The sequence below is a fragment of the Cyprinodon tularosa genome, unplaced genomic scaffold (assembly GCF_016077235.1).
Source record: "Cyprinodon tularosa strain WSP-4 unplaced genomic scaffold, ASM1607723v1 ctg52, whole genome shotgun sequence".
Classification (NCBI taxonomy): Eukaryota; Metazoa; Chordata; class Actinopteri; order Cyprinodontiformes; family Cyprinodontidae; genus Cyprinodon; species Cyprinodon tularosa.
In genome coordinates, this window is record NW_024039252.1 from 2,960,517 (window position 1) to 2,987,478 (window position 26,962).

At 39.4% G+C, this 26,962-nt stretch overlaps 2 protein-coding genes across 3 annotated transcripts; one reads left to right on the forward strand and one right to left on the reverse strand.

Annotated features, from left to right (window-relative positions):
- Positions 1-1,779: 1,779 nt before the first annotated feature.
- mapre2 (microtubule-associated protein, RP/EB family, member 2) lies at positions 1,780-26,241 on the forward strand. 2 transcript variants are annotated; one of them, XM_038303807.1, is made up of 7 exons: positions 1,780-1,884; positions 20,114-20,241; positions 20,641-20,786; positions 20,871-21,087; positions 21,729-21,874; positions 23,841-23,999; positions 24,955-26,241. In XM_038303807.1, exons 2-7 carry the CDS (start codon positions 20,121-20,123, stop codon positions 25,051-25,053), a joined length of 888 nt encoding a protein of 295 aa, XP_038159735.1. In that variant the 5' UTR covers positions 1,780-1,884; positions 20,114-20,120; the 3' UTR covers positions 25,054-26,241. The 2 variants fall into 2 exon arrangements, with proteins under 2 accessions (XP_038159735.1, XP_038159734.1); XM_038303806.1 differs by lacking the exon at positions 1,780-1,884 and adding an exon at positions 15,125-15,411.
- On the reverse strand, positions 3,867-9,281 carry LOC119795689. Its single transcript, XM_038303808.1, has 3 exons — positions 8,908-9,281; positions 8,822-8,833; positions 3,867-4,456 (listed from the first exon to the last, which is right to left on the reverse strand). The coding sequence occupies exons 1-3, from the start codon at positions 9,269-9,271 to the stop codon at positions 4,098-4,100; spliced, it is 735 nt and encodes a 244-aa protein (XP_038159736.1). The 5' UTR covers positions 9,272-9,281; the 3' UTR covers positions 3,867-4,097.
- Positions 26,242-26,962: the final 721 nt, after the last annotated feature.

A 26,962-nucleotide genomic window follows, 5' to 3' on the forward strand; every position in this document is an offset into this window, starting at 1 on the left:
AGATCATAAATGTGTAAAATATATATAGCCTTTTTTTTTTAATCTTTCAAGCAAGTTCATAGCAGTGATTTTTGCATGGTGGTGGTGCATAATAAAGTGTTGACACAATATCACATTTTTTGCCTATGAACTCTCCTTTCTCCTTTTCCATTTCAGAATGGCACACTTCAATTGGCTCAGTTTGGCTCAGCACATTTATTATCTGTCGTAAATGCACCGTTGGCTGCCCTCAACCTATTGTCTATAATTCATCACCAAGTCTCACCGTGTGAGGAAACATAAATGCAGTCATATGAAACAGGATCTCATAGCTCTGTGAATATATAGAATTTTTATACCCTTGAATTGGGCAGCAATGAAATATGCAATTCATTTTTTTGTCCATGTCAATTGAATTTGTATATTTCAAAGTAAAGAACTTAGGGAAATTAAAAGTTTAAATACTTAAAATATACTCAATTATCTTTTTTCACTGCGGTTTTTAACACATTGATATATAATATGGTTTAACAAGATGTTGCTTCACTATGACAGCTGGAACGTAACTAAAAACGTACGAGTTTCTTTCTTTACATTACAGAGCAACACTGCCCCCTACTGGTGACTTAGGAGGGTGCTACTGTTCAGTTACATGATTTATCTAGAAGAGCCGGTTTACTTAATTATTTTCTTATGATCAGTTAATGTAAAGTAACATTATTTCAGTTGACAAGATTTATATATATATGTATATATATTATGGTGTGTGTGTGCATTTCAAGAACACGTCACATTATCGGGGCCCTTTTTGTGCTTTAACTCACAGATACTAAACTAACAAAGGAGATCAGAATTGAAAACAGATATTTTGTGCAACTTTCTAACTATGGTTACCTTTATAATCAGCTTAGGATAATTACGCAAACAGTTATTTTATCTCAACATAACAAACTGTTATTATTCATTATAATAACCTTATTCTGATGTTGATTATTGCTTTTTGAATAATCATGGTTATTCCGTTTATGTTCTTTTGCATTTCTCAGATCTCCCTGCAGATATTTGTCTTTTAGTAGTTGTTATATGATGATCCTGCGTTAATATTGTGCATTAGATAAGTAATTAAACAATGTTTTTATATTGATTATTATTATTGATTTGAAATATAACTAATTGTAATATTAGTTATCGTAAAGTGTAATTTTAATTTGCTCTGTTATAGCTTTATATTGTACCTTTACACTGTAAATTTTTTTAAAAGGAAGTTGATCTATTTAAATACTTCTTTATATTCCCCTGTGACTTTTCTTGTTTTGTAAACATGTTAAGAAAAAAAAAAATTATATATATATATATATATATATATATATATATATATATATATATATATATATATATATATATATATATATATATATATATATATATATATATATATATATATATATATATATATCGGCGTCACAGCTGATTGGTCCGCAAGTAACATCTGTTGTTAAATCAACCAATGGCGTTCTGATGCGTTGATCATTCACAACATATGACATGTCGGTAAAAATATATATTTTTTATAAATATATATATATATATATATATATATATATATATATATATATATATATATATATATATATATATATATACATATATATATATTTATAAAAAATATATATTTTTACCGACATGTCATATGTTGTGAATGATCAACGCATCAGAACGCCATTGGTTGATTTAACAACAGATGTTACTTGCGGACCAATCAGCTGTGACGCCGATGAAAAGCTGTCCAATCAGTTTCCAGCTCTGTGCTCTCAGGTTTACGAGCTGTTGAGGGTGGGGCTGCGCTCAGCCGGAAAACAGCTTTCTTTTTTTAACACATTGTAATCTGTGGATCACAGTTAAGCGGTAAGTCAGATTTGTACCATTCTGAAAATGTGATATTTGTGTTTCTTCTTGAATCGCAGGATTCGCCTGTTTTCTTATCCACAGCCTGGTTTTATAGGAGCTCGTGCTCACGGAGATGTTCCACAGGGTCAGAGCATATGTCGACAGTCAGTGAAGGCAACATTAGCATACTGTAACTTGGCTGTTAGTTAAACAAAATGTCTCACTTTTGCTTTAAATGTTCCGTGGCTCATTTAAGAAAATCTATTACTCTCGGTTAGAGTATTATATATTTTTTTTAGCTTTTTGTAAACGTCGCTAATTAAAAAAAGGACAGAGTTTAGCCTTACTCAGCAGACTGACTTTAGCTGCTCGGTGACACGTTTGCCTTAAAAACCACGTCAATTAGCAGCAGCGATGTTTCCACTGAGATAACAGCAGTGAATGAACGATCTTACAGCTTTAAGAAATGTCGAAATCCTCTGTTGCATCGCAAAGATTTTTGATTTATTCGTTAATTTATTGAAATGCTAACACATTAGAGCTGCAAACTCTTCAGAAGATAAGGAGTGTCTTGAATCAAACAGATTCACTCTGGGTAGCGAGGCGTCTTGTCCAAGATAAATCTGAAGCTGAAGTTAGCTGGAGCACTACAGAACATCGAGATAATAAATTAAATCGTTATACTGCTTACTGTAAAGCATCCAGCCTGTTACAGTCCCATGACTGGACATAAACAAAAGGCATCCTCTTAGTAATGTCTGTTTTCCTAGCTTCTATTGCAGTGTTTTGTTTAAAATATATATATAAAAAAATAGAATAGAATAGAAAATCTCTTTATTGTCCCAGAATGAGGAAATTCTGGTGTTTACAGCAGCAAAATGATTATAGGAAAAATGGTCACACAAATATGGACCTTAGAAACATGTATAAGAATAACATTATAGTGAGGAGTTAAAAGATAAATAATAAAAATACTTTACTGTAAAGTGTTTCTACAATAGTAAAACTGTGCACCTGGAGAATAAATAATCAATATACGGCTGTGGACATTTTTACAGTAATGGATATTTGAAAATAGCAACAACATCAGAGAGATGCAAAATGACAGCAGCGTGTTATTTAACTGACTAAGGTAGAAACTGCAAAATCAGCATGATTATAACAACTTCTTGAGGTTGTTGGGAATAGTGGGTAATAAAGTCTTACAGCTGCTGGGAGGAAGGATCTGTGATAACGCTCCCTGGTGCATTTAGGTCCAGCTGTCTGTCACTGAAGGAGCTCTCCAGTTCTGCAACAGCTTCATGCATGTGTAACACGGGGGAATTACCCGGATTGTGACAGAGGACGTGGCCCTAAACCAACTAGTAGACCACTGAAAGTATTATCAAGTAGCCTAGGGTCTCCCAATTAAATGTACCTAGGTAAGTCTGGCTTGAAATGAGGAAACAGATTTAGTATACAAATTATATATTTTATTTATGGATTATTTTACAATTGGCAGACAACTTTATTATTCTATTTTAAAATCCAATAAGGCACAAGAACCCATGACAGAAGAAGCAATCTGAGACTCTAGAAAAACACTGCAAACCACGTTAGTAGCACACAAGATCAAACAAGATTATATTAATTTAGAAGAACACGAATCTCACGTTGCGTCCTATAGAGCTGCGCCCAATCAGCTTATTTATAAAAGAAATTAATGGTCGTTCTGGTTCTGTAGAGCTCGTGCTCTAACTCCAGAGAAAACCTTTTACCAAGAGTATAACAAAAAAAGGGGTCTCAATGGTGAGAGCATAATAAGCAACAGCAGCAATCTGTAACAACCAAAAAAAAACCAATAAAGTGTCTGCGGACCATTATACAGGAAATACAGAAATAAAAGAAAACAATGTACCTTCATCAGCCTCAGACAGGGATATATGCAGACGCTTCCATGAAAACTTTTCCAGCAGCGCGAATACCAAGATCCAAATTCTTGTGTAGCAGCACGGCTCCCAACGCTCAAAAGAATCTACTGCACACCAAACTAAGCCGACTCTCATAGCTTGCTTGCACACCTGGTGCCTATATACGCTAATGAGCCTGTCAATTCTGTAAAGCAGACGTGAAGGTAAAGAAACTGAGCTGTGATGTGTTCAAGGACCCAAAACGGGTGGGAATTTACACCCACTAGACCACCCGGTTACATCCTACCCCCCCTCTATGGATCGGTGGCCCAACGATAAAGACTAGGACCAAGGCCGAAAAATGGCTGTAGCCAAGCTGCTGGCACCAGGGATCAGAGAAGCAGCAGCCCCACTATCTTCATTCCTAGCAGGTACTGGGAGACGATGGGGATTGGAGTGTTTTCCAGCAGTTTTACGAGTTGATCTTCTAGGCCCAACCCTACTGCTTTGAGAGGTTTGTGGAGACTGTGGCACTTCAACAGGCGTCCGAACTGTAGGGATATCTGATGGTTCTTGTACCAATGGCATGGCTGCATTACTGCCAGTCTCTCGGAACACCAACCAAGATCCAGACGCCACATCATCCTCATCAATGTTCTCCTCAGGTGCCTGCTGTGACCAATCATTGCAGGTCTCCGTGATTGACAGGGCAGGCTTTATAGAGGTACGATGTACTTGTCTAACCAGATGGAGCTTGTCAATCGGAGCAATTGAATAGACAACACCGTCTGAACTTGGTGCTTTCACGACCTGGTACACCGTGGAGCCCCATGCATCCTGGATCTTTCGGCGCCCTGGGCCAACATCACGCAGATACACTCTTTGCCCAACTTCCAGTGGCTCGCAGGTGACCTTTTCATCATGTCTCACTTTTCTCCTGTGGGCTGCCAACTCCACTCTGCCTTTAACAACGTCAATGGCCATATTTAGATGCCTCCTGTGCTCTGCCACCCAATCACAAACTTTAGATCCTGTGGGCTCAGGAAGATGGCCAAGCAGAAAGTCCACTGGCAGGTAGGGCTCTTGTCCAAACATGAGGAAGTGAGGTGATTCACCAGTCGACTGATGGGCAGTGGTGTTGTAATAGAAGACAAGCTGTGGGAGATGTTCTGGCCAATTTCGTTTTTCCTCTGGTGCTAGGGAACGAAGCAGATTGAACATAGTTCGATTGAACCTTTCACATTGTCCATTTCCCTGTGGATGGTAGGGTGTAGTGCGACTCTTCTGCACTCCATACAACTCACATAACTGTTGTACCAGGACACCTTCAAAGTTCCTCCCCTGATCCGAGTGGATACGGGCCGGCACCCCAAATCGGTAGAACCACTCACGAACCAGAACCTTTGCCACAGTTGTTGCTTTCTGATCACGTGTTGGGACAGCTTGGGTGAACTTTGAAAATAAATCTGTCATCACCAGCTCCCTTCCATCACGGGCTGGTTCCAGAAGTGTGAAATCAATGGCCAACAGCTGATTTGGTCTTGAAGCGAGAAGGTGACCCATAGGAGCTCGAACTCTTGGCTGGGTGTTCTTAGCAAGGGTACACCTCTCACACTGTTCGCACCAATCCTTTACATCTTTGTCCACTCCTTGCCAGAAACATCTCTGCTTCACCACATTAATCGTCCTCTCGACCCCCTGGTGGCCATGATGTTGATGAAGCTCCTGCAACACCTCTGTTTTTAAACTCTGTGGGAGAAGAACCTGAAAAACTTCTTCTCCACCATCTGGTCTCCACGTGCGCCGGTACAAGACGCCTTCCTTCTGGACAATTCGGTCCCACTGTTTCAGAAGTCCACGTGCGCCTGGCCCCAAACGCTCCTTTTCAGCCCGGCTCGGCACCCTTTGTTGCTGCCAAAAGTCCAGGAAGGCTGAAATGGCCGGATCAGCTCCTTGAAGTAAGCACAGATCTTCTCTGCTGCGAGATGGAAGGGCAATAATTGCCAACTGGGCTGCATCCTCCTGTAGCCCACCAGCCCTCTCACAGATTATTTCTGGAACGGCTGTCCCAGGGAGGTGGTGCTGTAGTTGTATTCGGTCCTCATTTATTGATTGTCTTGAGAGGGCATCAGCATTCTTATTCACACGACCTGGACGATACCTGACTGTATAGTCAAATGCAGAAAGTTCAGCAACCCACCGATGCTCCGTGGCCCCCAGTTTGGCAGTGTCCAAATGGCTCAATGGGTTATTGTCAGTCCAGACGACACATCGGTGGCCTCACAGGTACTCTTTGAACTTTTCAGTCATGGCCCACTTCATGGCCAACATCTCAAGTTTCATGGAGCTGTAACTTTTCTCAGCAGCATACAAGCTGCGGCTGGCATATGCAATTGGTCGTACCCGTCCACTCTGCTCCTGCGACAGCACGGCTCCCAACCCACTGTGGCTGGCGTCTACCTCTAAAATGAAGGGCAATGAGAAATCAGCAAAAGCAAGAGTGGGAGCACTTACAAGCTTGGCCTTTAGTTCCTGGAAGCTCCTTTCACAGTCTTCTGACCACGCTCCTTCCAATAGTTTCCCTTGTCCTCGACGCGTCTTCGAGGCAGGATGTCTGGAAACAAGGCGATGAAGGGGGCCAGCCAATTGAGAGAATCCTTCAACAAACCTCCGGTAATAATTGGCAAACCCAAGGAAGGACCGGAGCTCTGAGACATTGGTAGGGTGAGGCCAGTTTGACACTGCTGCGATCTTGCCTGGATCTGTGGCCACACCGTCCTCAGAGATGCAATGTCCCAGGTACTGAACCTGCTTTTTGAAGAAGTCACATTTCTCCAACTTGACCTTCAGTCCTTCTTGTTTCAGACGACTTAACACCACCTCGAGCCGCGCCAGGTGTTGATCAACACTGGAAGAGAACACAACAATATCATCCAGGTATAACAAGAGTGACTGACCATGCTGAGCCCCAAACATCCTCTCCATCAAATGTTGAAAAGTTCCTGGTGCATTGCACAACCCGAATGGCATTCGATTGAATTCAAAGAGGCCAAACGGCGTGCAGAAGGCAGTTTTTGGGCGATCATTTTCTGCAACTGGAACCTGGTTATAACCACAAGCAAGGTCCATGGTTGTGAACCAACGAGCACCCGATAGAGAGTCCAATGTTTCTTCTATTCGAGGCAATGGGAAAGCATCCTTTCTGGTCTTTTTATTGAGCTGTCTGTAGTCCACACAAAGGCGAAGACTGCCGTCCTTCTTTCGGACCAGGACAATTGGCGAGGCATAAGGGCTACTGCTTTCACGGATGACCTGGGTTGCCAGCAGCTGGTTAATATGTGACTTAACTGCTTCATACTCAGATGGAGGGATACGCCGATACCGCTGCCGTACAGGAACAGTGTCTAACAGTGGGATGGTATGCTCGATCAAGTTGGTAACCCCAAGGTCGCCATCAAAAGCAGAGAACACAGACTCGTATTTTAGCAATAACGCTCTCACTTTATGCTGCTCTTCCCTATCCAGCATAGAGAGATTAAGTGACGTTATCTTTTCTCCAACCGACCCAGTCTGAGCAGTATGAGATCTGACTGCAGCCACAACTTGCTCCTGTACACAAGGGACTTCCTGCCATTCTGACGGTAAGCTGACCACTTCTACAGGGGACACGACACCCAGAGCACAACGGGGTTTTAGTGAAACGGTACATACCCCTACATTCACCACAGGGACATAAACAGTGCCCCTAAAAACCTGCAGAAGGGAAGGAGACACCAACAAACCCTCAGGTAAGCCAAACTTCCTATCTAAAGGCTCAATTAATGTGCCCCCAGCCTGCGTCAACATGGCTGAACAAGTGGCGGGTACAAATTTAGTAGTGCCTGCAGGGACCACAACAGGTCTTCTACCACGAAGCTTTGCAACACTGGTTTGAATTTGGTCTTTTTGACTCTCAGCCTGTTGACATAGCTGAAAGGCAGGAAGCCAGGAAGTAGGGGCCCCCAAAACAGAAGGGAGTTTAAACAAATCAGGGCCATACTGGTCAAATAGCTGAAGATAATGGGCTTTTATTATATTCATCCCAATTATGCCTGGTACCTGGGGTAACTTTGCTTGGCATGGAGGGTCCCTAACAACAAGGATCCCTCTTCTGGGGATGACTACCCCACACACCTCAATATCAGGCTCAAGATAGCCCAAGTAAGGGATACTCAACCCATTTTCTGCTCTCAACTCCAACCAATGGCATGCCTTTAGCTTATCTGGGAAATGCTTTTTAAAGAAACTCTCTGAAATGGTAGAAACCATAGACCCAGTGTCAAGAATACATTGTACTGGAACTCCAGATAGTTTCACAGTAACTTCAGGGCAAGGTGCAATTAAACACTCAGCCACCTCATCCATTTGGGGACCCTCTGAGCCTGGACCACCCCCTCCTAATGTCTGGCTCCTAACACTAGGGGGAGTTAGTTTCCCTGCAACTGAGAACTTGTGGTGGCTTGGACCTGAGGGGTACCACTGGCACACGGGGGCTTAAAACGGCCACGAACTGTACAATACCGAGCAATGTGGCCTGGCTGCTGACATTTGTGACAAATCACACTACTAGGACTGAGAGGCCTAGCCACCGAAACCTGCTGCATAGCTGCAAGACATTGAGTAATCTGATCCAACTGTTCCTGCTGTTTTTGCACAATTGAATTAAGAGTAGCAAGTTGAGAAGCAACACAACTGGAAGGAGGGTCAGTTAAGGAAGGGGGCACACTGGCACTCTGTACAGCACAAAAGGAGGGGACCACCCTACTTTTATTTTCCACCCCACCCTCACGCTCCCACATAATGGCCTCCGCTCTAACCTCAAGTAATGTACACCTTGGATTATCACGAGCATAACGTTTTAGCTCTCTACGCAGGTCAGAACTACTAACATTCTGAATAAATTGATCACGAAGTAAAATGTCTGCATTTAACACAGCATGGGGAGCACTAGATTTAACTTTATCCATTAAGCAAAACAATGAATGAGAGAATTCCTGCAAAGATTCACCATCTAACTGTCTCCGTGAAAAGAAGTCCTCCTGTAATGAGACATACGACTGCTGGCAACCATACAGTTCTTTTAAAATGGTGAAAACAGTTTCTGGATCCTCACGTTCAGATGATGACCTATATTTGATCTCATCTCGAGCTTCCCCTTCAAGATGGTCAAAAATGAAAGCAGCCTGATCTGTGGGTCCAACATGGCGGACTTGCATACTGGTGCGAACCTCTTCTATCCAGTCCTCCACCCCAACACCATGAGTTCCTCTGAAGATTGGACATTTTCTCTCTCTTGGTAGGTAGATTATGCGATCAGCCCCCCTGTTCGTTGGAGTGCCACTTGTACTTGGGCCAGCTTGTACATCATCCTGTCGATTTGAACTTGCTAATGCAGAATCCCTCTCCTGCTGCAGACGGCTCCTTTCGGCCTCCAACTGCTGGACTCGAACACGGAGTTCTTGAAGTTCCTCATCCATCGCACCAGGAAATGATCCTTGGTCACAGCTTCGTCTATCCAGCTAGGTCCCACGATGTGCTTACTGTTGCACTATTATGCTCTCACCCAAAAAAAAAAATCTATAAGAATCTCTACTAGAGCACCACAGAACCAGCACAATTAAAATCAAGAGAAGAAAGAGAAAAAAAAAAAAAAGTATCTATACACACAAACACTATCTGTTCCAACTGCCGGATCCTACCAGCAACGCCAGAAAATTGTAACACCGGGGAATTACCCGGATTGTGACAGAGGACGTGGCCCTAAACCAACTAGTAGACCACTGAAAGTATTATCAAGTAGCCTAGGGTCTCCCAATTTAATGTACCTAGGTAAGTCTGGCTTGAAATGAGGAAACAGATTTAGTATACAAATTATATATTTTATTTATGAATTATTTTACAATTGGAAGACAACTTTATTATTCTATTTTAAAATCCAATAAGGCACAAGAACCCATGACAGAAGAAGCAATCTGAGACTCTAGAAAAACACTGCAAACCACGTTAGTAGCACACAAGATCAAACAAGATTATATTAATTTAGAAGAACACGAATCTCACGTTGCGTCCTATAGAGCTGCGCCCAATCAGCTTATTTATAAAAGAAATAAATGGTCGTTCTGGTTCTGTAGTGCTCGTGCTACAACTCTAACTCCAGAGAAAACCTTTTACCAAGAGCATAACAAAAAAAGGGGTCTCAATGGTGAGAGCATAATAAGCAACAGCAGCAATCTGTAACAACCAAAAAAAAAACAATAAAGTGTCTGCGGACCATTATACAGGAAATACAGAAATAAAAGAAAACAATGTACCTTCATCAGCCTCAGACAGGGATATATGCAGACGCTTCCATGAAAACTTTTCCAGCAGCGCGAGTACCAAGATCCAAATTCTGTGTAGCAGCACGGCTCCCAACGCTCAAAAGAATCTACTGCACACCAAACTAAGCCGACTCTCATAGCTTGCTTGCACACCTGGTGCCTATATACGCTAATGAGCCTGTCAATTCTGTAAAGCAGACGTGAAGGTAAAGAAACGGAGCTGTGATGTGTTCAAGGACCCAAAACGGGTGGGAATTTACACCCACTAGACCACCCGGTTACACATGGGGTGGACGTAGGTTTGGGAATTGATAAGATTTTCATAATTCCAATTCCCTCATCGATTCTGTGAAACGATTCGATTCTCTTATCGATTCTGTAAAACAATGAACTTGGTAAGTTCACGGTGTTATTCGTCTACCTTCTCCTGGGACATGCTATTTCTGCCTGCCTCGGCAAAAACAGAAGATAGTGAACGGGAGCTGCCAGAGTCTGAGCCAACCAGGCTACCCGTCTCGTCACAGTCATCTACATCTAACGGTGAAGGCATCCGTTTAATGAAAGAGCATTACTGTACAATTACAGGAAATAAACTCATCTCCTCCTGATTTAAATAAACGAGCCTCACCTTTCTCTCGCTCCCTGAATTGCGGAGCAACTTCGTAGCATGTTTAATAACCCCAAAGAGAGGTAGGAAATAGTTTATTTCCAGAAATGGCATATAATTTACTAGGAACCACATTAAGCACAGCCAGTGATATAAAACTAGCTACTTACCACCAGAGTTGCCTTCCATGCTGGTCGTAACTTTAGCTTCTGTCTGGAAGCATCAAAAACACAGCATTTGTGAAAATGTATGCCACGTTGTGTGCGTAGGTGTTTCTGCATGTTGGATGTATTTCCTCCCGCGGATGTAACTGCCACTTTGCAATGATTGCAAAGCGCCTTGTTGCCATCTTTCTCTTCCTTACAATGAAGCCAATCTTTCGATCACTTTGTCCGCTTTTGTTTTGCTTTCCTAGACTTAAGCCTGGTCACGTCGTACTTGCTTACTTAATGCCGTGTGCATAACTTTTGTAAAAAACGTGACGTAAGTCGTGCTGTTTAGCACTAGGCTCTGGTGCTGCCTGAAACCGTTAAGAAAACCGTTAAGCGAGCTGCCAACCGGTGCCATGGAATTGGAACACACAGAACCGGTTCTGAACAGGAACCGGATTTCGATTCCCATCCCTAGGTGGGAGACGTTATCCAACAGAGAAGTTAATTTTGTTAGGATCCTTTTGTTTCCCACCTCCTGCACTGAGTCCAGAGGGTATCCAATCAGAGCTGGCCTTCCTTACATTTAGTTTTAGTAACAATCTGCAATGATTTGTATTGAAATCTGTAAATGATGGAGCAGCATGAGGTTGAGCTTAGCAAGAAAGTTGGAGCAGAAGTATCCGTGATTTTCAGAATATTATAGAAATTCAAATTTGAAAGGATGATGTGCCTCTAAATAAAACAAAAAAACAATCCATCTGTGTGTTATTTTAATTAGTTATACGAAGAACTATTCAGTGAAGGCCTCATGTAGGTTACAGATTAACAGTAGAGGTCGCACCGTTTAATGAAGATGAAGACATAAACAAAAAGGTCAACAATAAAGTTTTTGGAGATGTTTAAAGCAGGGCTGGCTTATAAAATGTTAAGCAAGCTTTAATTGTCTGAAAGAGTTCTTTTCAATCCATAATCGCGAAGAATCTGCCGACCCACCCAAACCAGATGTGCCTTACAAAAAGAGTATCAGGAGCAGCAGATACCCATACATCAGCTGTTATAATGAAAGTTTTAGTTGATATAAATTGTGGAAGAAGATGCTCTGGTCAGAAGAGACCATGCTCTTTATGGCCACTCTGTAAATTACCCTAAACACGCTTTTCCTTTTAGAATGGACAGAGAAGCTGATCAGAACTGAGTGGAAGATGGATGCAGCTAAATGCAGGGCTGACCTGGATTTAGGAGTCACCTTTGACTGGGATAACGACCATAAACGTACAAACAGAGCTATAATTGAACAGTTTAGATCAAAGCATATTGTCTCTTACAATGGCCCAGTCAAAGTCCAGACCTACATCTAAGTAGCAGGGTGTAGATAGAGGCCTAAAAATTGATTTTTGAAGATAATTTCCAACATAACCTAAAGCGGAACTACAAAGTATTGACATGCACACGTGTCCCACATTCTTTTAAAACTTTTTATTTATTTAAGAAACATCAAAACAAAATATATAGATATATCTCAGTTTAATGCATGCCTTGCCTTTTTATATTTCTTAATTATTAGAATTGAGCAATTCTTTGAGTTATAGTACAGATTAAAATGATGATAAATTAATGATATAATAGCCATTTGGCTCATCAATCCACTGTGGTGACAAACTACAGAATGAACCTGGATAAAATACTGAAATCACTAAACCAAACAGACAATTCGAATAGGGTTTTTACATAAAGGTAATGATATAAAAAAAAATTATCAGGGAGCATTACAGTAAAAAATGTCAAAGGAAAAACAAGATTTTTGTTTCATGTTTTTTTATGTTTTGAAAACCAAAGTGTTGTATCCAGATTTGTAGAAAAGTGAAGAAAAATACTTTAGATCAAGTTATAAAGTTCAAGCACAAAGAGCTGAATGTGAAAAAAATGTCAAATAAATGTTCCTTTACTTAAAAACAAACAAAAGTAAACCCAAATTATCCCATTGAATTATGTTTGGGTGTTTTCTTGTTGGTTATACTAACCATGGCCTGAAGGGGGCGCTGGAAGATTAAGCATGTGTGCAGATTTGAAGGTGGATTTTTTTTTTTTTTATGTAATAATATAAACCCTAAATCAGTTTCACGGTCTCGCGATTAGGTTAAAATATTTCACTTAGCAACATATTTAACAAGTCAGAGGCTAGTAGTGTATATCTATTTAATTAGGAAAGAAAGAAAACAACAAGCTGACATTAGTAAAAATTCAGGCTTCTGTATCAGTTGACCTTTAAAGTGGGAGTGATGTTTGATCGATTGCTGTATTGATTTCAAATTCTAATGGAGGTTTTTTCTTGAATAATTGGTAAACACTGATAGAAAAAAAAAAAAAGAAAAACTTTATGGATGGTGTTTGAAAACTTACCACTGACATGAGAGTCCTGCACCAAAAGGTCAAAGGTCTTGTGGTTTGCAGCTGCAGAGCCATCATTGGTTTTCTATTATTTGTCTGATGAATGCAGTGAGATTTTAACATAAAAAACAATCTTTATATATTGTTTGCTTACTAACGATATTGGTTTGATATATTATTATTTTCTAATAATAGTAGGTTGTGTTTATATTATACTTATATTATACTATAATGTTACCCTTCTGTATTTAATCATAACTTTGACAGTTACTTGCTATTTGTTACTTAAAGTTCTGACTCTTTACTGGCAACCCTGATAGAGATATGTACGATTAAAAAAGTCTCTATATTTTTATTTACAAAATCATTGGTCACACCAGTTGCACTGATAGTAATTGCTATGAAATATAACTGAAAGAATTCTACTGTATATTTAGCTTTTTAAAGTTGATCAGAAGCTTGTGGAGCATTTAATTAATCCATTTATTGATTTGTACAACACTTAAAACGGAGGTACTGCATGGGGATCGGGAAAGTTTTGGTTGATTTGACTTTTTTTTTTTTTCCTGCAATTTTTTCTACTAAATGAAAATGTCTTTAAATACACATGAACTGAAAACATTGCAATAAACAGATAAATGGAGGTAGAAGATATCTTTTGGTCATCAATGCACACATTCAGCGACACACAGGAGCTCTTTCAAGCTGGACACCGTTTCATTCACAACACCTGTCTCATAAACCAGGAATCAGAAATACTTTAATAATCCCAGGGCGAAATTACTTTCCTTACATGACACCATCTGTAATAGAGTGACTATAGGACCAGTTTGATATACCACAAATTCATACAATATATATAATAAGGGGGTCCCCGCTCCATCTCGCCATCAGTTTGGGGGTATTTGGCCTGGAAAACTTTGAAGAACCTTGATTTAAAACATCCAGCAAAGGTGACCAAAGTGCTTCACATTAGGGTCACAAAATCATCATAATCATAATTTGTAACCGATAACTTCCCTTTTTTCATTCTAACATAAATGTGATATGACTCAGGGGCACATTTCTATTAGCAACCCTTCAAAATAAGAGACATAGGCACACGTGTATGTTTAACCTGCGATGATTTTCCTAAATTGTGATTTGGCAACAGGAAGACAGCCATAAGCTTATATTTGATTATTGTCAACAGTGTGTACGCCTCTGTACTTACACGGTTGTTTAACAAGTGATATGAATTTATTCTCATTAGCACCAAATGCATATGATACCTGTCCCTTCCTGTTATGCAACTAGAGTGGAGAGTGCATAAGTGCATAGGCTGCTTCATTCCTTAATTAGTTTTTTTAGGGGAAACTCTTTAATTTTAAATTTTTTCTCCTTAAACCCCAGCTGGCCTCGGCAGATGACCGCTCACACTGAGCCTGGTTCTGCTGGAGGTTTCTTCCTGTTAAAAGGGAGTTTTTCCTCTCCACTGTTGCTACAAGCAAATTAAGGTTAGGGATTGTATTCAAGTCAATGAGTCGATGCAATCAACTGGTTTTCCTTAGATAGAAAACTATGAATCAATTTAAATGTATGATCTGATGAACTGTAAAGTGCCTTGGTATGACATGTGTTGTGAATTGACACTATAGAAATAAACTGAATAGAAAAATTCAAGCTGCAAGCCATGTTCCTATGAGCTACCGGAAGTGGTTTGCAGTGAGTTTAACTTTTTTAATTAATTAGATGAAATATAATTTTCGATATTACCGGAAACTATTAGATTGGCCTGAATGAAAAGCGCTACACAGATTGAGCTGTTATCGCATGTTGGCGCACTGACCCAGCAGCAGCTCTGCTGGTCACGTGATTCAGGTTGCGCTGACGTCAACACCAGGGCAGAGATTGGGAGCAGACTGAAGCAGGGAGCTCTGGAGGTGCGCCACTTTCACAGATTTTCAACCGTCCCTGCCGCCTCCGTCCCCTCCCACACCCGACCGGAGAGCAAGAACAGAGTATCTGTTCAACATTTCAGAAACCCAAATGCCCGGTCCCACCCAAGCCCTGTCCCCAAATGGAGAGAATAACAACGACATCGTCCAGGACAACGGAACCAACATCATCCCTTACAGGAAAAATACTGTGCGGGGAGAGCGCGCCTACAGGTAAACCAGTGCAACGCCGCTTTTCTTTAATGTCAGAGGAAAATGGCCATAAAATGAAGCCAAAAAAAAAAAAAACCCAGAGACCCCTGATCTGTCCCGGCCTCCCCCTCCTCCTCCTCCTCCTCGGCTCCTCTTTGCTTTGCAGCGTTCCGCTATTTTTTTCCTCCCACTGTCAGATCCTCTTAGCTCACAGTGGCGCAAAACACTCCAATATCAGCCTAAAGGCACACATTTATGCCCAGTAAATTATACCAAAACCCTCGCAGGTAGCTGCGGAAGCTTCAATGTTTATTCTGCGTCGGTTCAGGAACATTTTTATTCATTTTTAGCGGGAGGGTTGACCCGGAGCGGCTTGTTGAATGAAACGGAGCCTCCCAGAGAAGCTAGAACATTCCCATCGAGACATGACGATCAGTCATTACTGCTGTGATTCAAGGATGTTTGGTGTTTTTTTTTTTCTGTTAACGGATACCGTCATGTGTAGATATGATGTATAGGATTCAGGGATCTGTCCGGTTAGCTCTGTGTGGCTAACAAAGCATGCTAACAGCAGCGCTTTGTTGACATGACAGGCTGGCACAGTTTCCTTCCTGTGGCCTGGGAGACCTTCTACTCATCCACAGCTCAATTTATAGCTTTTATTTAGTTCTCTGTTTTTAAGGGATTATTATTAATGAATACTACTGTATTAACGTGTTATTACCCATTGGAAAAATATGAGAGGGTTTTGTTTAGGGCTGAAATAATCAGAATAATTGTTATTAATCGATTATTGAAATTGGTAATCGATTGATCACGTTGAGACTGGGTTTATCTGACAGAGTGACCCACTTAGAGCAGTGATTATACCAAAAAAAAAATGTGTAAACATTTTGCATTTAAAATTAAAAGATTTTTTTTTTCTTGTCTGTCAATATGCTCTATGGAACTCCTCAAGTTTTCTTTCAGGAACCATTTCACTACCCGATTATTAATCGATTAAGTGAAAAAATAATAGACAGATTCATTTTTTACAAAGTAATGGTTAGTTTCAGCCGTACTTTTGTTAATGTTTCTATGTTGGTCCACACTACACAGGTTCTTTGCGTAGGTATTTTTGGAAAAACATTTTGGCCAATGTGAAGAATAGACATGACTAATCTTGTGAAATACAAAATATTTAATTGATGAATTGTTGAGGATTCATAACCACAAGTATTAATGGTTTATTAACTTTACATCATCTTTTAATGAGGGTAAACATGCAGCAGGGAGTCTGTTTCTTTTGTCTGATTTCTGATCACCAATTTTTACATACCTCTGATCTGCTTGTAAAAGGTTCTCTATAGAAAAAAATAACAATTATGACACCTAAATACGTTGCTTGCATTGAATATTAAACTTTCTTTAAAAATAAAATGTCCGTGGTTAAACAAAACAATGAGTTCACGCTAAGAGCTACATTTCTCAGCCTTCCTGAAAATCTGCCAGGTCATGGTACAGAGGAACCCATAAAGAATACATAAAAACAAACAATTACAGCATTTTATTTACTCTATTATACATTTGCAAAAATTGAAGAAATGTGCCATTCCATATACGGTTTAATCTTGTCAAAATAGATTACAAATATACAAAAATTATTAAATTTGTAGTTAAACACCTTGATTTACTGCCATTCATATGGTAACATTCTTTTTTTTTAAATGTCATTTTATTTGAATAAAGAAAAACCCTGAAAATTAGATTAAGGGTATAATGACAAAAAAGATATCAGCAGTAATTATAGTAATAACCCTTTATTACTCCTTCTCTTATATTTTATATTTTAGCTATTTTAGACTAACTTAAAATGGTTGTATTTTAGTTTAAGATACTATATTACTAAGGTTAAGAATAAAAAACAAAAACAAAAAAACTTTTGCTCCTGAAAGTTGTCACGGCACAGCAACCTACAGTTTTCTCTTTGTATACCAAGCTGTCACTTTCCCTCTGCTTCATGCAAATTGTCAGCAGGTTCTAATTAATCAAAACATGTAGTCACATTCAGAGGCTCTGAGGCTTGTTTGTGTCATTAAAAATACATCTGCAGATAGCAACCTTTGCACAGATATTAAACCCACATTTCACATTAAAGGAATAGTACACCCAAAACATGATTAGCCTTCATTTTCTACTCACCTCCATGCTGAACAACACTCTGGAGTACTTTTTTGATATCTCAAATGCATCTGGAGATCTGGGAGGCTTCTTGCTGTCTGCTGACATTCAAATAATGGAGGTCCATGGCGCCCGAGACAGAAAGGTCCATAAAAGTCCACAAAAACGTGTCAATATTCCTCCATACTGCTCGTCCAATGTAATCCAAGTGTCCTGAGTGGGTAGCATCCAGAATTTACTCGAAACGAAGTCATTTAGAACGTTTTAGAGCCTAAACAGTAGTGTATAGGATTTCCTAATAGCGCCCCCATGCGCGCTCGCGATTCTACGGAAGCCGGCAGACCAAACCAGCGCATTCAGCTCGGCAAAGAACTCATGCTCTTCCTCAACACTGAAGTCCTCAGACATTTTTCTTTCGTTGTTTCTTTCTTTGCACAGGTAAACAGCACATTTCTTCTTCTACGCTTGCATTATCGGCAGACCAGACGCTGAATGCGCACTTTCTTCCGGTTTGGTCTGCCGGCTTCCGTAGCGTCGTGAGCGCGCATGGGGGCGCTATTAGGAAATCCTATACACTACTGTTTATGCTCTAAAAACATTCTAAATGACTTCGTTTCGAGTAAATTCTGGATGCTACCCACTCAGGACACTTGGATTACATTGGACGAGCAGTATGGAGGAATATTGACACGTTTTTGTGGACTTTTATGGACCTTTCTGTCTCGGGCGCCATGGACCTTCATTATTTGAATGTCAGCAGACAGCAAGAAGCCTCCCAGATCTCCAGATGCATTTGAGATATCAAAAAAGTACTCCAGAGTGTTGTTCAGCATGGGGGTGAGTAGAAAATGAAGGCTAGTCATGTTTTGGGTGTACTATTCCTTTAAGGTTGTTTTTATTTGACTGATGTAATACTTAAATATTAAATATAATGTTTTCAGTTAGTTTAAGCAAAGTAAAGTCATCCTAAAAAACATAAATAAAGGCTTGAAAACATCAGTGTGTGTGTAATAAATACCTCTGGAATGTGCTTCAAAAAAAGCATGATGTTACTGAGATAAATTAACTTTTAAGTTATATTCTAAATGATTAAACAAGACAGTATTTTAATCCCTTTTTACTCATATGCATACAGTGAGAAAGTCATTTTCCTTACATAGATTCAGACCAATTGCCTGTATTTGTTTATTAAAAGATGCTTTTATTAGATGCATCCAATTTTGCTTTTCATGAGAAGTGCAGGGGATAAAGAGTTTGGTAAGAATAAACATTTATTTTTTTTGATTTATCAAAGATTTCTAGCTCTACCTAAATGTCAGACCAATTCAACAGTTTTAAAGTAAACATTTATTACTATGTAACAGAACTGGAGTAACTCTCTCTCCTGCTGATGGACCTGCAGAACCGCCTCAGCTCTTAGGAAACTGCTTTTTTGCCTCCAACGCTCATGATCAGCAAATTAAAGCATGTTCCTTTAAGTCTCTGAGTTATCTGCTGTATTTCTTTGCACTGATTGGTAATCATTTGGACAACTCGTTTAACTCTCTAATCTGTAGATTAAGGATCAAAGTTTGAGTTTGCAGATACTGTTAGTCTGTAACCATTTGCTCTGCAGGATTAGACTCCATATGGTAGGTTTTGCAACCAGACTAGGTTGGAGGTTATTATTCAACCTAAAAAAACAACAACAACAACAACAACCTGTTTTGTGATAATGGGATACATGTAGAAAAGTAGTCTGCTACTGGAAAAAAAAAATCTTTCTTTGTTGATTTCCAAAAAATATTTTTATATTATTTTCTAGAAGAGAAACTTTGAAGCGCATTTTCATCCATTGAATAGTTTATACATTTCATGCGGGGCACTAATAGTATTTCTATCCAAATTAACTACCCACCATTTTCTAATGGTGGATAGTTAGCTATCCAATTAATTTCAACCTAATACAATCTATGATCTACATATAGTCTTTTGCATTGGTTGATATAAAGACTCTTGAGTCCCAAGTTTGAATTAACAAAACGTTTATATTTACTATATTATTAATTGTTTTTTATATTTGAATTTACAAAATTGTCAAATTTTTGTCACATATAGCCAAAAAAAGTCTGTTCAAACAATTTGAAAAAAAGCTTATTGATCTAGTTAAAAGGCAGGCGGGGGAGGGGTAGAACTGCTCCATTCTAGGCTCTAAATGTTTGAAGAAACATCTAATTGCTCTGGCATCTAATGCAGAACTCCTAACTGAGGGAGTGAAGTCATTTAAGTTCTTATTGGGTTTGAAAGTCTAGCTTTTTAAACTCTTGCTTATCTGCTGATCGGTTTAAGCAGCCGATCTTTGATGCATAAATGGCAGCTGCTGCCGGCCGCGTCCAGCAGCCGGAAAGTTAGCCTGGACCTTTTTGTCACATAAAGGAAGAAACATCAAATATTTAAATTGATTTTAAACAACAAGCTACAGGCTTCTCCTGTTTGTTTGTTTTTTTCTTTTCTTTTAAGGGCTCTTTTTTTGTTTGTTTGTTTTGCTTTTTGTCACTGAGACTTATTCCGCTTTCTGTTTCAGCTGGGGGATGGCGGTCAACGTATATTCTACCTCAATAACCCAGGAGACTATGAGCAGGCATGACATCATTGCCTGGGTGAATGATATTGTCTGCCTAAACTACACAAAAGTGGAGCAGCTCTCCTCAGGTAAGATCCTCTCCTCCTGCATGCGTCCGGCTGTTTGATACGTGCAGATTTAATCTTTGATGTGTAATGCACAGAGGGCTGTTTAAGGAAGCAGACTATGGAAACATGCTCACCTCTTTCTATCTGAGAGTTAGCTAAAAATAAACCTGAAGCCTCGTTCCGCTGTGGCAGAGTAATCCAATTTCAAACACACACACACAGATTCTACCCTTTTCTTAAGGGGGAGGCTAATTGGTTGATTACGTCTTATGTGTCTTCTAATGAGTGTTAGATGAGATTTGGCCTACATAATAAGGGATCTCCTTATCTTTTTCAATTGATAGCATAAAAAATATTAAACTGCCTGTGGATGTATGATGGAGGAATTTACTAAATCTCACCTTTTTATTCTTTCTTCAGGAGCTGCTTATTGTCAGTTCATGGATCTGCTCTTCCCTGGCTGCATCAGTCTGAAAAAGGTCAAATTTCAAGCCAAACTGGAGCATGAGTACATTCACAATTTCAAACTGCTGCAGGCCTCCTTCAAAAGGATGAATGTGGACAAGGTGGGTCTCCTGAACGGCCCTTTAATCTGATCCGATGCTGGCTTGTTCTAATACAAGCTTCACGTCTGTGTTTCTACTATATAGATCATTCCAGTGGAGAAACTGGTGAAAGGCAGATTCCAGGACAACCTGGATTTCATCCAGTGGTTTAAGAAGTTCTTTGACGCCAACTACGATGGTAAAGAGTATGACCCGGTGGAAGCCAGACAGGGTCAGGATGCCATTCCCCCACCTGATCCTGGCGAGCAGATCTTCAACCTGCCCAAGAAGTCTCACCATGCAGCCAGTTCCCCCACTGCAGGTAAATTTTAGCTGCAACATGAAAGCCGTCAGCTAGTGTTAATTTGGCGGACTTAGACATCCACATCTGGCAGATTGTTCATGTTTACCTCAGGGCACAGAGTCCTGTGCCTGTTTGTTTTATTCTTCATTTAAACCAGACTATTGGGAGCTTTTATTCCATTCACACATTTGTTTGCTTGATTCTGTTTATAACATCGTAATCAAACCCGTTCCCAGTTTTGTTTAGCCCAATTTTATTTTGATCTCGCCAAGGGAAAAGATGTCTGTAAGCTCTCTGGTGAGGATTCTGAGTGGCCAGCCAGATGAACTGGGTTCATAGTTTTATTTTTTTATTCAGTATCTTGCAAAATTACTCATACCACATTTATACATTTGGCCATATTAAAACTAAAACCTTCAGAGTAATTGATTAAGAGTTTATATAATACACCAACATTTGTACCGCATCATGTGAATTGGAAGGGAAATGATACAAATCAGTGACTGTGTTCCTACTAAAGCTTTTTTTGTTTCGTTCTTCCTTTTTTCACCTTCTCTGTGTTTGACAATGATGGGGAAACTCTAACTGAACAAAATCTCCCTCAGTGTCTCTTTAATCACAATGATTTTTCTCTGGAATTTGATCAAAATGTGCTGCAGGAACATCCAGGTTTAGCTCCACTACCCCCAAGGCTTCAACACCAACATCCAGACCGTCTTCAGCCAAAAAGATTCCTGCAGCTGTATCAACTCCTGCCAAAGGAGAGAAAGAACTGGAAGCACAGGTCACACATCTTACTGAGCAGGTACATGGCCATCTCTAGACCCCAGCCCCTCTTTTTTTGTCAGGTTTACTTAGTTTATCGTACTCTAAAATTTCAGACAATGCCTCTTTTTTTTTTCTTGTTGTTTGATACGTATGCTGAATTGTATATATTTGGTTGTTCAGGGAAGGTAATTCTGTCACAATCATTCCTTTTAATTACTTAATTCAGACTAGTAATTGCACCATATATATTTAAAGTCGTATGGAAGTCATATCTAAATGTCAAATCATTGTGGCTTAAACATGTATATAAATGGCTTTATCAAACAATATTGTCCCAAAAGTTAGAACATTTCTATTTAAAAAGAAAATCCTGTCTTAAAATCTTTGTTTGTTTTCTTATCCTATGCAGGCCAGTTAATTATACATCAGCTTGTACACCTTAATTCGGCCAATCATATATCAACGGTCATCTGTCAATCAAATTTTTCTGGTCATAGCCTGTTGCAGCTAATATACGCAACAGTTGAAATAAGAAATAAGAATAATTAACTTTACCATTTTCTTTGCACTATTATTTACATACCGTCCCAGTGTTCACTGGGATGGACGTCTGTGTCTTCGGCAGGCGTAGAGCTAACAGAACTGGCAGCGTTGCGAGGCACGGGCTCAAATAGCGGTGTAAATCACACCCATCATGGCGATTCGATTCAGTATCGGTTTCCTGACCGAACCATTCAATTATTTTCGATACTCAAGAATACACCGGAGCACTGGAGGGAGAATTACGTCCAGGAGCAAATGGATAAAAATAGACCGGAGGGGGAAAAAAAACATGAATCGATTCTCTTGCGGACGTGTCGATACATCGGATCGTCGGCTGTTGGATCGATGCATCGATACAAAACGATTATTATTTACACCCCTAGGCTCAAACATGTATGGCTGTAAGCCTTCTATACCAAACCAAGCTTCTGCCACCCTGGTGTCCTCTTCCATAACATCTTCATTCCATCTTTCCTCCTCTAAATAAAAAATGTATGACAGAGGAGACTCATCCACGACCTCTAACAAAAAAAACTCTCCTCCTCCTGCATGTTTCCTCTGTCCATAGGGTTCCTTGACAGTATCGTTTCTAAGTCCTACTTGGTCCCAATGTCATTTACCATTGGGAACCTACTAGCACTAAGTTGCTAACTGGTTAGCAAGATGGTTCTGAGACACCGGCCACAACCAAACTTGCTTGCAAACCTTCTGCCATAACAATCCCGCCCCCTTGATAATCGACAAATCTCATTCACTTTATTCACTTGTGTAAAGTTATGTACCACCACTCGGGAGAATTCGGAAATGCAACAGTTGGAACAGCCGATTCCCTTTACACATTCCCAATTCACTTTAATGCTCTGAACTTCCATATCAATGTGTTTTTTTGCACCAGGTTTTTTTTCTCCCACACAGTTTACATTTGATCACTGCTGCACTTTAAGAAATGGAAATGTCATGAGTGCTGTACAATACGAAGTTTTGTATTCACTCTGTGTATACAAGATGACAATAAAAGTTGTCAAAGCCTAAGTTTTGTGGGGAAGCGACACTCTCAGTGTCATACCTGCTTTATTAATGATTTTTTTGTTGTATACATTTCCAACAAGCTGGCCATCCATCATAATCTTTTACAACATGAATGGTTGGTTGTTCTTTTTTATCTGAAGGATATTCAGAGATGGGTATTTTATGGGTTTCCAATCACCCTATCAAGTTGCAAACTTAATTTAATCTGATTGAGCCAGTGGTGAAATTAAATATTAAATATCAGACACCTTTTTTTGATTAAAATCTATATAGTGTTTTGGAATATTTGTTTTGTTGTTCTTTTTTCAACTTTTGTGTGAAGCCGTTGCTTCTTTAATTAATGAAGAATTTTCATTGCAGCTCTGCTGATCGATGTCCTGCTTTCTGATTCAAACTTCTGTTTTCATCCTTATTTTTTTGTCTATTTTTAGATGAACACATTAAAGTTGGCACTGGAAGGGGTTGAGAAAGAGCGGGACTACTACTTCAGCAAGCTGCGAGAAGTGGAGATGCTGTGCCAGGAACAGGGGGAAGAAAACGGTCCGTTTGTCGAGCGGCTAATGGAGGTCCTCTATGCTTCAGACGAACAGGTCAGCTTCAGTGTAGACCACTTTGTTTTACTGTTTTAACATGTTTTTTCCTGTAAATAGGTGGTTCATACCGTCTTGAAAAGTCTGGAAAACTATGGAATTTTATGTGTATGTTTTCCAGGCTTTGAACGGTTTGGCTAAAAGAAATTGTTTATCTCTAAAGGGCGAAAATCTGCTTAGGCTTAAGGCATGGGATTTTTATTAGGATGATATATATTTATTATATATATATATAAAAATCATTTTATTTTTAAATGATGTGATTAATTCTTTAATTTGTCATATCACACCGTGATTAACATTTTATCCAACCTTATTTTGTTTTTGATTTCCCAGCTAAATGCAAAATCATTAAGAAAAAAAATCCCCTGAAAAATGCTTTTTTGAACATAAGAGAACCTTAGATTCAGGTTGGATTGGACCTGCAGTCTTTAAAATAAGTAAAATTTGCATTCAGAAAATGCTTTTCAAATGTGATTTCCAATTGTTTTATTGAAATATTGAAATGTCTATTTCATCTCTTTACTGTCTTTAGATTTTTATACCATATTTGAAATCTGACCATAATCAAAAGTGATAGTCATTCTTCTCTTACCACAAAATTACTTTTTTTTACTAATGCTTTAAAAATGGCTAAAAAGTAGGGATCTGGGGCGAATCTGGCCTGTGGTCCTTACCTGCCATTCTCTCCCCCTCTCTCATATCCCCTTTCCTGTCAGCTTACTGTCCACAAAACGGGCCACTAGTGCTGTAGAAACTTTCAAAAAAAAAAGTAGGGATCTAAAAATCTGAGTTTAGAGAAATATGGAAATCCAAATAACAAGTTGAAATCGTTTTTTTAGGATGCTCCTTCTTGGGAGGTAAAAAATCTGATAACGTTTTCGTCCTTTTTGATGAGATAAGTCGCATGAGGTTGCGTCAAACAGTTATTCAGCTTCAGCATCTCCTTTTTTAGGATCGGGTGGAGCTGGCTGAGGGTGATGGGCAGGAAGTGGACCAGCAAGCCCTTGAGGGAACATCACAAGATCCGCAAGAAGAACAAGACGAATACTGAATGCCATCGTCCCCCACCGCAATCAAAAACTCCTCTTTTTATTATGTGAGAACTGTCAAAGATTTTTTTTATTTCTCCTCGCTGTTTATTTCTGTTGTTCTCTCCAAGAATGAGCACATGAAGCAACCTTCTGGATAAAAGTACCATGACAGGGTTTTGAATTTTCAGTTTTTGTTTCTCTGCTCACTGTTCTGTGTTTCTGTGACTCTTTTGTGAACTTTTGTGGCAGGTCTGCGCCCATGACCTCCGCTAGCAGACAAGCTCAGACCATCACAGAAATTTTCACAGACTGTGTGGGTGGAAAATCCTTTCAATTCCTGCAGTAGATGTGATAATATGCTGAAGTTTAAGCAGGTAAACTCTACCTGTCATTACAAGTGTTGAACTCTATTTTACTTTTTTTATTTCGGTGTCATTCTGCATATCAATATTAACCACAAGAATGCAATAAGCAAAGCCCTGGAAGGGCTCGTAGTAGCTCTTATTTAACCTTCTCCCATTTGTTGCACTGACATTGACTCTGTTCTGGACAATCTGTCCTTAGATTCTCACCGTATTTATTATTATTATTAAGCCTTAGAAAGAGCAAAACTCTGCATTGCATCCTCATGAAGGAGGGCTATTCTGTTACAGAGTTATGAATAAAATGTAGTAAAATGCCAACTTGTGACTGTTTGACACGACAGCTGTCCTCACAATTACAAGATTTCAGATAATCCGTGTGTGGAACGATGTTTTATTGGAGCAGAACAGCTAGAACCTGACTAGCATTAGTCTTATGATAAAGCAGCCTCTTTTTTAGGTTCTCAATCTCAGCGCTCAGTTTGTGTTTTTAGAGTTTTTCTTTTTTAAACCACAGGTCTTAGAGAGATGAGTCAGTTCACTGAGCAGGTTGCCTCATTATATTCCAGTTAGTACATTGTGTACCCTTTCTTAATATTGTATTTACTAATATTGAGCTGAGCAGCACACATGATGCTTTAGTTATATACTATTGTGTAAATGAAAAAGGAATGTAAACATGTACTGTCAATAATTAATGAATGGTTAAATGTTTTTTGTTTTTTTCTTCTTCCATGTCCCATTCGTTATGCATTCCCCCAGAAATGTGTTGCATGTTTGCATTTTATTTGTGAATAACTTGACCTGCTTTTTACATATTTAATAAAAAACAGATATGTTAAGTCAGCTTTTGTATGTTGAACTTGCTGTCTGAAAGATATAACAATTTGAGTGGATGTGCTGTAATAAAATTACATTTTGAGTCCACAGAAGAGGTGTCCTGTAGCTTTAAACAGAACGTGACATTACTCACAGCTGCAATCACTGTATTTTGCAGACTAAAGATTGAACCGAAGCTGCAGCCACTAAATTTTTTTTGAAAAATTGGAAACGTACATATATAGGCTGCACCGACCTAAGCTGCTAAGCTGCTGATATCTACTGTACGGTCTCCTACTAAACCTGTAGGGGGAGCTCTACATATAGCCCCTAGAGTAGGGACAAAGGATAATGCTAGCTCTGATAAGCTTGTTGGCTAGCAGCAGTAAGATGTTCTACTGAAAGATGGGGCTTTGTTTTGTTGGCTCTTTATTTCAGCTGTGCTGGAGTTGAGCTCAGTTACTTCATTGCTTTGACAGCTTTAATGTGGCAAATGTAAAAAATGGTTAATTGGGGATATTTGTTCTCCGTTGTGCCAGCTGCTAGCATGTTCTTGTGGTATAAATGAAAATTAGCCCTTATTCTTTCATTTCCATTTTTGACTTCCCCTTCTGGCGGTTAGGAAAAATCCACAGAAAAGCAGCACCTTCTTATAAGCCGCATAGTTTTAAGCGCGGGCAAAAAAAAAAAAAAGTACCTTATAGTACAGAAAATATGGTATTTACTGTATTCGTTTGATCTGAGTCTT